Here is a 14,789-nt window from a genome sequence, read left to right as displayed (position 1 = left end):
GTGGAGGCTCTATTGCCGCACAGCCTACACCACTAGATCAGACACTGAAGCACCTTGGATACCCCCCCAATGTCCTCAGAAAAGGAAGCCAGGACATTTTCTTCCTTCTGGTACTCATTATTATTAGGGCCCCATCCCCCCACCCCTGCCATGCCCCCAACAAACCATTAATTTAGTTACTGTCTGTATAGAGTTACCTAACTTGGATTTCATATACAGAAAAACATTTTTAATAGAAAACAAAAAATTTAACAACAATAACAGAGTAAAAAAAGAGGATGACTTTAGTCAAAAAGATAGCAGGAAATATTAAAAAAAACAGAGCAAATTTAAAATGGGTCAAACAGGAGATCAAATGACACGGTGTTAAATTTTAACCTACCTGCATCTGCAAAAATCCACTTTCCAATGCATTCTATATGATAGCAAGGCGATTCTATATGATAGCAATAGCAAGGTCTAAAAGACTTCACCCTAGGCTTAATCCATGTGTGTTTACTCTTCCCTTGTTTTTTTTTTAACTGAAATAGTTTTAAAAGGGTCAAAGGGATGACATGGTTTTAGACAATAGTGTCGTATAACACCAACTAGGCTTTGGGGAATGTAATTTTCTACACATCCCATCTTATGACCTCTCTTCTTGAAGTCAAGCTGAATAAAAATGGTTCACATATGGTAAAATGGCAAATTTCACAAGTCGAGTTTCTCTTTTGAGGAGTTATCGCTGTGAATGCTCCAAAGGTGGGCAGCGTATCCGACATGCACTTGTCTATTTGATATTAAACAGAATCGAGCTGTGTACCATGCCAGAGCCTTGAGCTGCCTATGCCGTATTCCCAGGACCTCATCGCCATTTTACTGTGAAGCTCTTTACGTCAACACCCATTAATGATCTGGGCGACCAGAACTGTGTTACTAGCTGTATCTGTTTGAGGGGAGTAGTATATGTTTATTATAATGTATCTCTAATATAGTTAACAGGATGTCTCTTATCTAAGAACCCATACTCTGTTTCAAAATAGACACAATGCCCGTGATCATATAATAATGCCCTAAGCCAGACTAACTGAAAAGTGTTATAATGGAGAGAGATGCCAAGTGCTAGTTGAACAGAGGAGAAAATTCACTGTGGTTTAGGTGTGGGGATCAAGGAAGGCTTTGAAGAGGGTGGCTTTTATGAGGGTACTCTTTACGTTGGCTGCTAGAGGAGTGGTCAAAGGAAGGGAGAGGAGGGGCAGGGAGGCATCTTGAGTCCAGGGAAAAAGAATCAAGCAACGCAAGCTTCCTCTTCCCGACTGCCACACATTTTAACTTTGAAGGTGGTGGAAAGTCTAGTGAGCCAGTTGTTTGGCTGTTCTGATGTACTCAGAGCATTGTTTATATGAATTGTCCAACAGGAACGAGCTCATAAAAGGATATTAATGTGTCATCTTTATTGAGCAAAGTAGCATTACAGAAAAGGTGCTTTCAAAGGCACATGGCTCTTTCATTACAGCCTTCAGGGGCAATGTTTGATCACTGAAAACAGGCTGCTTTGTTCCTGCTTCTCTGATGTTTGGCATTATCCTCAGTACATATGCTCTGACTTGGAAAGAATCATTCTGTAAAGATTTAACAGATTCATGATTTGCATATTCAAAATACTTGTCTTATAGTTAAAAAAAATTGAAAACCATTTTACTGTGTATGCCTGTATATACACAAATGCATGTTTTAGACACACATCTCAGCAAATTTTCCAAAGCAATTATACATATTATGTGTTTGTTCTGATAATAGGAGATTAGGCTATTTTTAAAGCTTTCCATTTTATATTATTACTGAGAAAAGCATATATTTTGAAGAGGTATTATATTGGTGGTAAAAAATATATATAAAAGAATTCTTCTACTTTCAAAGGCGTGAGCTTTGCTGTATATTCTTGCCACTGGCCACAGACTCCGAAGTGTTGGATGAAGTGTCAGGAAGCAGTTCAAATCTACCAACTACATTGAGGGAGAAAAGAGGAGGCAGTCGGCTCCTGTGAAGATTTACAGCCTTGAAAACTCCCTGGGGCAGTTCTATTCTGTCCCATACCCTTGAATCAGAATCGACTGGACTGTAGTATGTTTGATTTGAGCTTGAGCATAGACTCAGCTTCCTAATGCAGGACGTTGCTGCTCCCTCCTTATGAATTGCAAGCAATCAGCATTCCTGGTTAGAGAAAAATGGATGTTACAAAATATTAAAGTACGAAAACTAGCACCCGTTGCCATGTAGCTGGCTCTGGTTCATGGCTACCCTATATCTGTCTATCTATCTATCTGTCTGTCTGTCTGTCTGTCTGTCTGTCTATCTGTCTATATCTAATCAGACCTGAACTGTGCACCTTGCTCAATGCACCTTGTTCAGTGTGTACATGAACTTCTGTCCTTTCAGTTAGTAGCTGAGTGCATTAACGACAGCATGCAGGGGCTCCAAAAATAAAAGAGAAATGGTCAAGACCCATATTTCCTTATATGAGGAGAAGAATGGAAATGCTTTTTTTTTTTAAAGAAGAGAGATACTTGGAAAAAGACCAAAGAATCAAAAGTATTTTCTGGGTGACTGAAAGACCCAGAATTTGTCTCTTCGTAGAACGTCTGGCTTCTGTTGACTGTTACGTAATCTCACAGAGGTTTCCCCTTTCATTGTGACTTCCTCTTGAACCTCTGAGAGAAAGATGGCATTACAAGCCCATCCTTCTGAGTGACACGGCATCTGCAATTAGACACTCGTTGTGCTGAAGTTAAGCCTAATCATATTCTCCTGAAATGGACAAGGTCAAATACGTTTCTATTTCATGGACCAAGGAAAAATAGCCCCAGCACTTCCCTTCCTAGGACCCTGCGCTATCCCCACTTACAACATGCTGTCTCTTCGTGACACCAGTGCCACTGCCTGGCACGCCCTCCCTCTTGGGGGAGGTTTGCAACCCTCAGGACAGAGACAACTGTAGGGATACCTTCGTTGCCCATACCACTGTTTCTCAATGTCAGTGCATGTAACAATTAGCCTGGGATTTTATTAATTGCAGATCCTGCTTCTGCAAGTCTGGAGGCCGGTTGAGATCTATGAAGCTCTCAGCTGAAGCAGAACACACCTTGACGAGCAGGAGCCTGGAGTACTTACGCCCTCTCCTGAAGCTGCTATTTGTGCCTGGAGCCTGATACCTAGACACGTCGGATTTCTGACTTTGAAGTGGTTCCAGATGTTGAGAATTTTTGTTTGTTTGTTTATTGATGATTTCATAAAGCCTGCATTATATGTACCCTTGTTCACTTCTCTGGTTTTGTTCCTTAACATTTTCCATTCTTTTTGAGACAGACTAGCACTACCCACTGTAACACCACCTTGTTGACTGCTGAATGACCTGCCTCCTTCCCCCTCCCATCTCAGAAAGCCCCACTAGTGGTTGATTTTAGAATGTACTCTCATGTTCTCAAGATCAGAACATTATAATTAATATTGTTCCTTTTGGTGCTATAACCAGGATATTGCTATTTTTATTTTATTTACCAGGTCGTTATAATCAATGTTGTACCCTGTAATGCTCACTAACTCTAAAGAATAGTAACGTTAATTTTGCTTTCTGCTTCTGTCCACACTTGCTTAAATCCTAGACGAATGATAAATGAGGTTTTTTGCCTTCAAAGATGGACTGCGATGTCCACTTTGCAATCAAAGAATCACTTTTAGATTCTAGCAGTCCAGATATAACCGAATAAAAGCCCTTCTAAATGATCAAGACATGATAGTGGCTTTGAACCTATAACACATCGTACATTTTCGACTTGACTACTTGACGTTTTAAGACTGTATCGGGCTCTTTTACAGCTCAGCTTCCAGGGAGCTTTCCCTAATTTCTTTCCTGTGTAATCACTCAAATAAACGTCCCGTCCCAATGTGCTCCCATGTTATGTGCCCTCAAGTTGCTTCATTCCAACTCATGGTCACGCTGCAGGACGGAGTCGAACTGCCCCGTGGCTTTTCTGAACTGCAAGCTTCATGGAAGCAGAGCTCCAGGTCTGCTCTCTCCTGGAGTAGTTTGTGGCTTTGAAGTGCCGATCTTTTGGAGGGCAGCCTAGCGCTTAACCCTTGTACTGAAGGATCTTCGAGAATTCCCATATTCTAGCTTTCTCATAATCTGTTACAATTATTTGCCTCCCTTCAAAGCAGCAGCGCTGGGAGGAAGAGATTATACATTTTATCTCTATTAACTATTGTCAATCTCAATACCTGACATATCTTGGGTTTTCATTAGATTTTGCTGAATGAATGCAGAAAGGAAGTTGATGTGTTGTGGTTATGCAAAATTATAGTATTATATTTTCTCTCGAGCTTACAATCTAATTGGATAAAGAAAAACTAAACTTAGATAAAATTAAGTACAGGATGAGGTAATATGAACGATGTAAAATGTCAGTATATGATTATTTGCTAATGAGATTATAAAAAACAACTATCCTGAGTTCACACAAGATGTCATTGTGAATTTATTATTATTATTTTGACACCTAAATTTGTTCCATCAAGAATTTGAACTTGTATTGACGTTAATGAAAGTCTGAACTGAAGGGAACCATTTGAGAGAAGAGTCCCTCGGGGGTGCATGTGTAAATGCCCCCCGAGGAGTCGAACTGTTGGCAGTGTGACTCCACCAGAGGGGCCTCATTCGCAGAAGATAGAGGACTGGTGATCGCATTCCTAAAGGTCATGGCCTTTAGGTCATGGTCTACACCCGGGGTTCCGTGAAGCAGAATCCACAGCACACACAGCAGTGAGCAAAGCCTGTAGAGTATCTACTCGCAGTTTGAGGAGCAGCTACGCCGCTAACCAGTTTCCACTGCGTCAGTTCTAAGTCAAAGTGACCTCCTGGGTGTCGGTGGAAGTATGCTGCGGAGGATTACTGATGGTGAATTCATCGGGACTTTTTTCGTTGGAATTGACTTAACAGGGATAGGTTAATTTTTCAGAAGTAGATTTTCAAGTCTTTCCTCTGAGATGCATTTGGGTGGATTCACAATGCTGGTCTTTCACTTAGTAACTCAATGTATGCCCCGCAGGCGCTCGCGATAGACCACTACGACTGAAAATAACTCCCATGAAGCAGGAGATGATAAGGTTGATAATAATGCTGGGCTTGTAGTTCGGCCTCTGCTCGATGGTCCTTCCCTAGATTTGGCCAATAGGATGCTCCGGCAGAAGAGCAAATGCAGTGAGAAAATTTAGGTCCGTGTATTCGTGTTTGAGGTGGCCTAGAAGTGAGTGTGTCCCTAGACTGACAGTTGCAATTTCTTTCAAGCCATTCTACTGCACACAATTCTATTCATTGTTATTTGGACCTAAAGGTAGTTGTAACTCTAGTTACTAGTGCAGGGATACATAGCTAGCTTTTTAATAATTTTTCTAGAGCCCATGCCCATGTATTTTGCCCCTTCTCAAATTATTGACTGCCACTTGTTTTCTACTGGGCCTCCGATACGGTTGTAGAAAGTTGTTTCAAATGAATTTGAAGTCAGGCTTAGGAGCATTTAGGATGAAGATTCACCCCTTAAACATGCTTTGGCTGGCTGCCATATAGCAAACATGATTCTGTGAGGCAGGAGTTCAGTAGAAAACAATTCTGAAACCACATGTGTCTAAAATTCTGTGTTCATATACTTTATATTCTAGCAAAATCAAGAGGATATATATTCATCGTCGTTTAGTTTACTGTTCCTTTTCAACATGATAAAGATATAGTTGTTGGATTACATTCCCCCTTTTTTTATAAGGGTAGATGATCCACAAGTTTTGTCTATTCTCTCTCCTATTGATCTCCCAGCCCGCTGTCCTTCCAGCAGGAAGATACAAGATGAAAAGTCAAGCTTTAGCATCTACAACAGAAGGTTTGGTGGAAAGAAGACGGGGATCCTGAAGGGGAGGGAGACTTCTAAATTCGTCAAGGCTCCATTGCTATAAAGATATTGGTAGTTGCTTTCAGCTTGCCGAACACCCAGAGTTAAAAGTGGACTACAAGTCTTATGTTCATAATGATGGAGAGAAACAAGTCAGAAATATAGATATGTTGCTCTTATTACAAAGCCCTGGTGTGCTGACCTTCTCTCTGTCTTTATATCTTAGATAGTATTACAACCTTTTTTGTAGCACTTACTAAGATCGTTGTTGACTTGTGTGAGCCTAATTTTGTGACCTAGCAAAAATGGAAAATAAATCCCAGCAGGGGAAGACATGTTTCTCGTTTGACCTTGGAATGAAGAGCAAAAGGTGCTGAAGAGACCATAAATTCAATTTGGAATAACGATTTCTTTAAAAAAAAGTTTGTTTGTACTTTCCTCAGTAGATACAGTGAAAATCTGATATGCTTCCTGCTACGTGCTATATATTTTCTCACGCTTGATTAAATTCCTGTTTAGAAGAGAACTGAGAGGAACTAAGTAAAAAAGTTTATATTGAGGTTCCTTCCTATTTTGTTCTTCATTGTATATATTTTTCAAGATGGTTTTTCTTTTTCTTTTTTAGGCTCAGTTTATGAAATGTTTGGAAACGAATGCTGCTTGTCAACAGGAGAAGTGATTAAAATTATTGGTCTCAAAATTAAAAAGATCATAGCTGAAATCTGTGAACACAGGGAAAGTGGTCAGTCTTCACGGTCATTTGAACTGCCTATGAATTTTCCAGGTACAGTACATCACAAAAATTTCAGATCAGTAAAACGATATTGTTAATAATTATGTATCTAATAGTTAGTTATATAACTCTGGACTCCTCATGTGGTGCCAGTGGTTGAGCATTCGGTTGCTAAGTGCAAGTTTGACAAGTTGAATTCTCTCTGCGGTACCTTGGAAGAAACACCTTGGGATCTACTCCCAAAAGAATGTGGCTGTTTAAAACTCTATGGAGCACAATCCTATGCTGACACACATGGGACCCCCTCTGAGTGGGAATGAACCCAACAGAAAATGATTACTCAGTTTATATCTAACAAAGGAGAACAAATTTAAAAGGCAGTTATTTTCTTTAGGATACATTTTTTGCTTTATTTCTTGGTTATTGGGGTGGGGGATCCTTTTGATTTCAGTATGATGATGGCTCGATAGTTGGGTGTCTAGCTACTAACTGGAAGATCGGTAGTTGGACTCCACCAGCCCTTCTGTGGGATAAAAGGCCTAGCAATCTACTCCAGTAAAGATTCTAGCCTAGGAGGCCAAATGGGGCCGTTCTGTTAGGTCCTTTAGGGGTATTCACCACCACGAAGTCAATTCCAAGTCATAGTGACCCTATTAGATAGGGGTTCTATGTTGCCCCCTGGGTTTCCAAGACTGTAACTCTTCAGAGGAGTAGAAAGCCCAGTCTTTCAGCCCAGGAGCAGCTGTTGGTTTGGAATATCAGCAGCTATTCCAAACATAACCACTAAAGCGCCAGCACGCCATAAGGTCACTGAGTAGAAACCGAGTCAACTGCACCCAGCAGCAACGAAATACTAAGAGAGGCAAATATGTTCCCCTCTGTTCAATAAATGCCCTGTGCTTAAGACAATCTTTTCTAATTGATATTTAGTAAGTGCCAACAATATGCACAGGTGACTATGCTAGATAATAAGAATTACAAAATCAAATGTTATATTTGTAAGATTTTTGGAATTAGTTGATATCTTGTAGATACATCTGCCTTCTTTGTGGCATTGCTCTAGCCTCAGGATCATTGCTAAATTGACCCGTCTGATCTTGACAAAGGTGTCTTGGTGAAAGAGTGGGTTACTCATTGGGCTTTCGCTGTTTGGTCAGCAGTTTGAACCCAGCAGCCACTTAGAAGAGAAAGATGAAGCCGGCAGCACCTGCAAAGAGTTACAGTCTTGGAAGCCCTCTACAGGGTCCCTATAAACTACTCTCTCTCTCTCTCATCAAGTCAGTGCTGACTCATAGGGAACCCCTGTGTTACTGTTTACGGGAGTAGAAAGCCCAGTCCTTCTCCTGAAGAGTGCTGGTGGTTTCAAACTGCTGACCATGAAGATCGCAGCCCAACTCGTAACCACTGGACCACCAGTGCTCCTTCACTGTGAATTCGGATTGCCTCAAAGGCAGCCGCGTTAGTTTCCTGAGATCTTCTTGACAAGTTTGACTGCCCTTCTTTGCTTATATAGCTCCAGTAACCTTACAAAATTAATATTATTGACCTCTGTTTACATTCACGGATCATCTGACCGATGCATTTAAATTTTTTTCATAAAGCTCGGTTGGTATCCTTCATGTTCTCAGAAGATCTTGGGCACCAGATTGTGTACTTCATTGGGTACTCACTGATGATTTCCTCGTTTGCCCTTCTTTATTTCCAACCAGGAGTCAGCAACCAGTTTCTGTAAAGGATTAGAGTGTTTTGTTTGTTTGCTAAAGGAGCAAATTAAAAAAATAAATCTAACCAGATGATTTCTGTTACAAATAGTCCACTGCAGGCAGTACGTATACTAATGCACTTCTATATACCTTAATAAAACTTTATTTAAAAACAAAACAATGAGCAGATGGAAGTAGAAGTGGCCTCTGGACCATAGTTTATAGAAGCCTCTTCTAGACTAAACCTCCTTGACAGATATGATATACTTGACTTTGTGTTGTCAGTAGCAAGCATATTTTCCAGCAAGAGAATGTTGCACAATAAATGCTTATTGAATGAAAAAGGATTAGTGGGAGAGATAAACTAATAAACATTTATAATATAATGTGAGTCATGATGATTGAAGGATATTAGGATTCAAAGGACCTTTGGAAAAGAGCATGTAAATTTTATCAACATTGTTTTAGAACATAGAGTCTGGAGTCATTATATCTGAGTTCCAACTCTGTTACATATTAGTTGTGTATAAACTCTTAGGTGTGTAATGTTTAGTTATTTACTCCTCTTTCATTTAAAATGGGAAAAATAATAATACCATCAATCTCCTCAAGTTGGTGGGAGGATTAAATATTGAAATATACTTATAGTGCTTACAATAGTACTTGACATATAGTAGCTATATATGTGTTGGCTTTTATTACCAGTATTAAGATTATTGTTATTAGCATCATCAGAGGAGTCAGGAAAAGCTTTTCAGAAAATTGCATGTTTTAGCAGAGACTTGGAAAATGAAAATACATTAGCCATATTGAGAAGAGCAATTCTATTTTCTTTTTAAAAAATCATTTTATTGGAGACTCAAACAACTCTTATCACAATCCATACATCCATTCATTGTGTCAAGCACATTTGTACATTTATTGCCATCATCATTTTCAAAACATTTGCTTTCTACTTGAGCCCTTGGTATTAGTTCATTTTTTCTCCGCCTTCCCCCCTCCCTCATGATCCCTTGATAATTTATAAATTATTATTGTTTTGTCATGTCTTACATTGTCTGACGTTTCCCTTCACCCACTTTTCTGTTGTCCATCCCCCAGGGAGGGGGTTAGATGTAGATCCTTGTAATCGGTTCCCCCTTTCTACCCTACCTTCTCTCCACCCTCTGGTATCACCACTCTCAGCACTCGTCCTGAAGTGATTATCCATCCTGGATTCCCTGTGTTTCCAGTTCCTATCTGTACCAGTGTACATCCTCTGGTCTAGCCGGATTCGTAAGGTAGAATTTGGACCATGATAGTGGGCGGGGAGAAAGCATTTAAGAACTAGAGGAAAGTTGTTTCATCATTACTACACTGCACCCTGAAGGAGAACAATTTTCTAAGCCCTCTCTTCAACTGAAACCCTACCTATTATTCAGTTCTATCTATCTATCCTTCATCATCTCATTCCTTTACAAATATCCCTGAACATTGAAAACATTTAAGTAGTGGGTTAGGCAGGGTTCTCTAGAGAAATGAAACCAGGACACTTCACTTATGATTATAAGTGGATACGTTTCTATAGGAGGATACATTTATATAGTGAGAAGGAATATAACAGCTAATTAGTCCAGGGGGCTCTTTTCAACTCATGTGGAACAGTTAATATACTGGAAGTCCTTCAACTCACATGGGCTGCCAGGTCCAAGATCAAGGAAGCAGACAGCATTGTCCTCCCTGTTGCAAGGTAAGCAGAGTCTGCCCACAGGCAGCAAGCAGCAGGGTGGGTCAGCAACAGCCAGTAGTTTGGGAGCTTAGCGAAGCAGGCCTGGATGGGATATTGAACGTTAAGCATTGCAAGGCAACAGAATCTACCTGCCTCAAGCTCAAGCACTGTATGCACCAGCAGCATGGCAAAGCAGGTCTTGACGAGCCTCCAGCTCTAGGATCACGATTCATGGGCTGGCCTGACCCACAGGTAGTATAGCTCACAGGCTGAGTCAGAGAACCAGTACTCTCTGATCACCAGAAAGCAAGAGAGAGGGAAGCGGGCCTTGGAAAGCCATTTACCTCTTTGCCTTCCAATCAAACTGTGACCTGATTAATCCCATATGTTCCTATTGGCCAGGTTGGCACAATAAGCCTAACTATCACTAGTAGCCTTAAAAAACCCTGATTTGGGGTCACTTGCCAAAATACTCTGATTTATTTAGCCTGAGTAAATTTTGGACATCAGATTTTCTCCCAGTTCCCAAAGAGATTCATATAAATAATCATGACTGCGAATCATTGTTTTTTAAGACTTCCCTAAGTATTATAAGACTTTCCTAAGATGGAGCAGTTCTTTTTCAAAATCACTATAGGTTTTTACACATTTTTCATGATATTTATCACACATTACATGTAATTGAAATTATTCTCTTGCTCTTATTACCAACACCATCTGCTCAACAGATTACAAGGTTGCTGAGACCAGAATCTGAATCTCAGTCAATTCTATAATCCTCACAGTATTTAGGAGAAAATACGCACAAAAATATTTAATAAGTTAAAAATGACTTGAATCTTCTGGTAGGAGTCATGTTTCTTATTATCATAGTTGAAACATGTACCATTTGGCTAAAAGTTTAACTTGAGTAGTTGCTATTTAAAACATTATTTTGAGCTTTCTGGAAGCATGACAGAGGAGCCTATAGGGCATAGTGGATGTGTTGGGTAACTAACCCAGAGGCCAGCTAGTTTGAAAACACCAAGTTCTCTATCCTTGCTTCTCCCACAAACATTTACAGCCCCAGAAACCCAAAAGAACAGTTCTACTCTGCCCTATAGGGTTGTATAGGGTTGCCATGAGTCACAATTGCCCCACCTGTTATCTACCACTAAGGGCAACTGGAAGATGATGTTCCAGAAAAATAGACTTCTCATTGGGTAGCTCTAAGTTAGAAAAATAAACAACAGCCTTGAAGTATAGCCTCCTAGAGGGTCACCAGATAGGCCAAACAATGAAAGGTCTCTGGAAAGAAGGGTTTGATCGAGCGTCAACAGATTTCTGTTCCCTTCCATTGCTGTCAGACTGCTGGTTTTACTGTATTCATAGGTGTGGTTCTCAAAACGACCTTAGGGCTGGATTGTGGGTATAGGAATATTACACCTTGGAATTCAATTTTCTTTCCAGGATTCTGCACCACCACTCCTTTTAAAGTAAATGTTTCTAGATTACTGAAAACATTTTGTTAATTTTTAGAGTCTTGAAGATGAGTTGATTCTGACAGTTTTAATTTTCTCCTTTCTTTAATGGAGGAAACAACTTTCAGAAGTCCGTATTCTGCAATTCTTGCTGATGTTGTCCACACTTCCTTATCAAAGTAAAGTATTATAAACCCTCAGTTTATTATAATAATTCAAAATTCTCAATGTAAATGGCAATAACCTTGGCAAGAGTGCCTAGTATGGGTTATTTTTAAATAACAATGCTTCAGTGCAGAAAGATCCCTATATATTCTGCCCTTGCTTTATCTGTATCACTAAATAAATACAGGCTGAAGCAAAAGTCAAGAAAGGAAAATCTTGGACGGATTTTGCAAGGACACTTTCAAGAGACAAGCTGGAAGCTGATTTTTTTCACAGAAATATGAATGAGGAAATAAACTTCCAAGATATACCACTCAAAAACCCAAACTCACTGCCATCGAGTTAATACTGACTCACAGTGACCCTGCAGGACAGGGTAGAACTGCTCCTGTGGGTTTCTGAGATGGTAACTCTATGGGAGTGGAAATCCTGTCTGAGGTGCTCCTGGTGGTTTCGAATTGCCAACCTTACAGATCGCAGCCCAACCCACAACCTCTATGCCACCATCTACGTATATGGGTCTTTTATGAACATTAGGTTTTCATGTTGTCTCTACTTTGTCACTTCAGAAATTGATCAAACATTAAAATAAACAAGAACAATCATTTCAGTACTATACAAAAACAAACTTGCAGCTTTAGGAACACAATTCACTCATTTTAAAGACAGATCTTTTTGCAGAACCTTTTTACCGGGTAGAAAATATGCCACTCTTGCCAATACAGCAGAAATATATCTCGATTTCTGAGAGTAGATGGTGTACTACTATAGATGGGTAAATCATATAATGGTTGGTTTAAAGTAAAGTTGCAAATTTCTGGGTTATCTCCTGGAAAGATTTGTTCCTTTCTTTTATTGTTACAGAGCATCAATAATAAATACCTTCTCTTTAGTTATGAGACATAGCCTTGAAGAAATAGTTTCAGTACATTTTTTATGACAAAGGGAAGTTTATTATTTGTTTCCCTTTCAAAAAGTTAGTTTATGTTAAATGTCTCTAAATCGTATGTCTAAAAATCTGTGGTAACTTCTATAAAACCATTATTAAGATTACAAGGCTAGGTTTTTTTAAAGTCTGAGTTTTTATCATTTTATATATATATATATTTTTTTTTTCTATGTAGGAATGCCATTGCTATACGTAGGATGCTCATAAAAAATGTGGTAATAGAGGTTAAAGATAGAGCATTCTCTGCTACCCTATACTCTACCTGGCCCATATCACATGCAAAACTGAATATCCTTATTACATTAAAGAAAAAACACCTTGATAACACACTGTCCCAGCAGGCACTGTTCTAAATGTTTTTAACCTATAGAAATGCTCTAAACATGCTGAGAGAATATCATGCCAGAAAAGTCAAGTAACTTGCCCAAGATCACACAGTAAGTGACTGAATTGAATCTACACCAGCATTGTGCAATAGAAATATAAGGTGAGCCACAAAAATAATCTCGGGTTTGCTAGCAGTCACACGGCACTAGTTATCTATTACTGAACAACAAATGACCTCTACATATAGCGGTTTAAAATAACCAAGCTTTGTTATTTCCCATCATTCCTTTGGCCCAGCTATGTGGGAATGACTTAGCCGGCTTAATTCTGACTGATGCTCTCTTTTGAGCTTCGATGTGTCTGGAGACCGTGCCTGCCGTCTTGGAGCTGGAAGATCCACTTCCAAGCTCATACATGTGGCTGTTGACAGGACACTGCATTTGTTCACTCCATGGTCTACTCAGTAATGTTTTTCCAGAGTGACTGATGTGAGAAGAAGAAAGAGTGGAAACTTGAACCCACAACTCTGTAACCTAAACCTAGCTATCACATACTATCCTTTCTGCATTTCCCTTCTGGTCATGGTTATATAAACCCACCTTGGTACAATCTGGGAGGGGACTATACAGGATGTAATGACCAAGAGGTATGGAACTCTGTGGGCCATCTTGGAGGTTAGCGACCACATACTAAAAACACTATTTTTTAAACATTATATATATTTTATTCAATCAAGCCTGTCCAAAATATCCTTCTGGTGTTTAATCGATATGTAAAAACATGGATAAGAATTTCACATTATTTTTATGCTGTCTTTTAGACACGGTTACTATCCTACACTTACAGCACCTTTCAATCCCAAGGAACCACACACACTTCTAGCAGTCCTTTGGCAAGTGCTCAGTATAGGAGCTGTGTAGCGAACACTGCACTGGAAATCACAGAATAGACAGTTTGATAGAGGACCTGGGTTCTGAATGCTTTCTCTACTGGGAACCATGGTCAGCATCACCAAAACTTAGTAAATCAATTGACAATTGCATTAGGAACCCCTTTGCATTGTTGACTTTCATAAGATTAGTCTCCTAGAAAAACTTACAGTTTCATGGTTGAAGACCTTATAGCAGAGGTTCTCAACCTGTGGGTCGCAACCCCTTTGGGGGTTCAATGATGCTTTCACGGGGGTCATCCGATTCATAACAGTAGCAAAAATTACAGTTATGAAGTAGCAATGAAAATAATTTTGTGTTTAGGGGGTTACTACAACATGAGAAACTGTATTAAATGGTCGAGGCATTAGGAAGGTTGAGAACCACTGCCATATAGGAAGCTTAATAGATAAGGTATGTACTGGAACATCTATACATATTAACTATGTTAAAGTATAATTTACTAAGGCTATGTATGCTAAAATTATTAGTACACTAAGTATTAAAATATACTGAATAACTTTATAGCGAACGGCCTTTTTAATCTTCCTTTTGGGAAACGTTTGCTATGGGGTTCAAGCTATGAGGCAGAATTTGCTCCTCTTTTTCCATCTGCGTGTTGTGATACCATAGGATCCAGCACAGTACTAAATAGGCATCTTTAGCCTCTTGAGAACTTGCTATCTGAAGAATCAAGCGTTATTCTTCCATTTTAGCTGGGCCAACTCTTGTAAGCACCTCTTCCCCCAACTGTGCTCACTTAAGCAAAATAAATTCATCTGTGCCTGTTATACAAAGTGTTTTCCTAGACAAAAATATTCTTTCTGAACAGAGTATGCAAAAACTGTGAATTAATCAAAATACCCAAAAAGGTTTTTGTACTAGTTATTCAGTTCT

The 14,789-nt window shown here is 39.4% G+C and overlaps 1 protein-coding gene across 1 annotated transcript in view; it reads left to right on the top strand.

Annotated features, from left to right (window-relative positions):
- THEMIS (thymocyte selection associated) overlaps positions 1-14,789 on the top strand; it is a 227,030-nt gene that overhangs the window by 25,788 nt on the left and 186,453 nt on the right. The window contains exon 2 of the mRNA XM_030886730.2: positions 6,544-6,702. Coding sequence (XP_030742590.1) covers positions 6,544-6,702 — 159 coding nt within the window. The remainder of the gene's footprint in view (positions 1-6,543; positions 6,703-14,789) is intronic.

Source organism: Echinops telfairi, unplaced genomic scaffold (genome assembly GCF_000313985.2).
Source record: "Echinops telfairi isolate 266 unplaced genomic scaffold, ASM31398v2 ScPeMD7_3533;HRSCAF=4204_0, whole genome shotgun sequence".
Lineage (NCBI taxonomy): Eukaryota > Metazoa > Chordata > Mammalia > Afrosoricida > Tenrecidae > Echinops > Echinops telfairi.
This window is presented reverse-complemented; position numbering and strand designations above follow the sequence as displayed.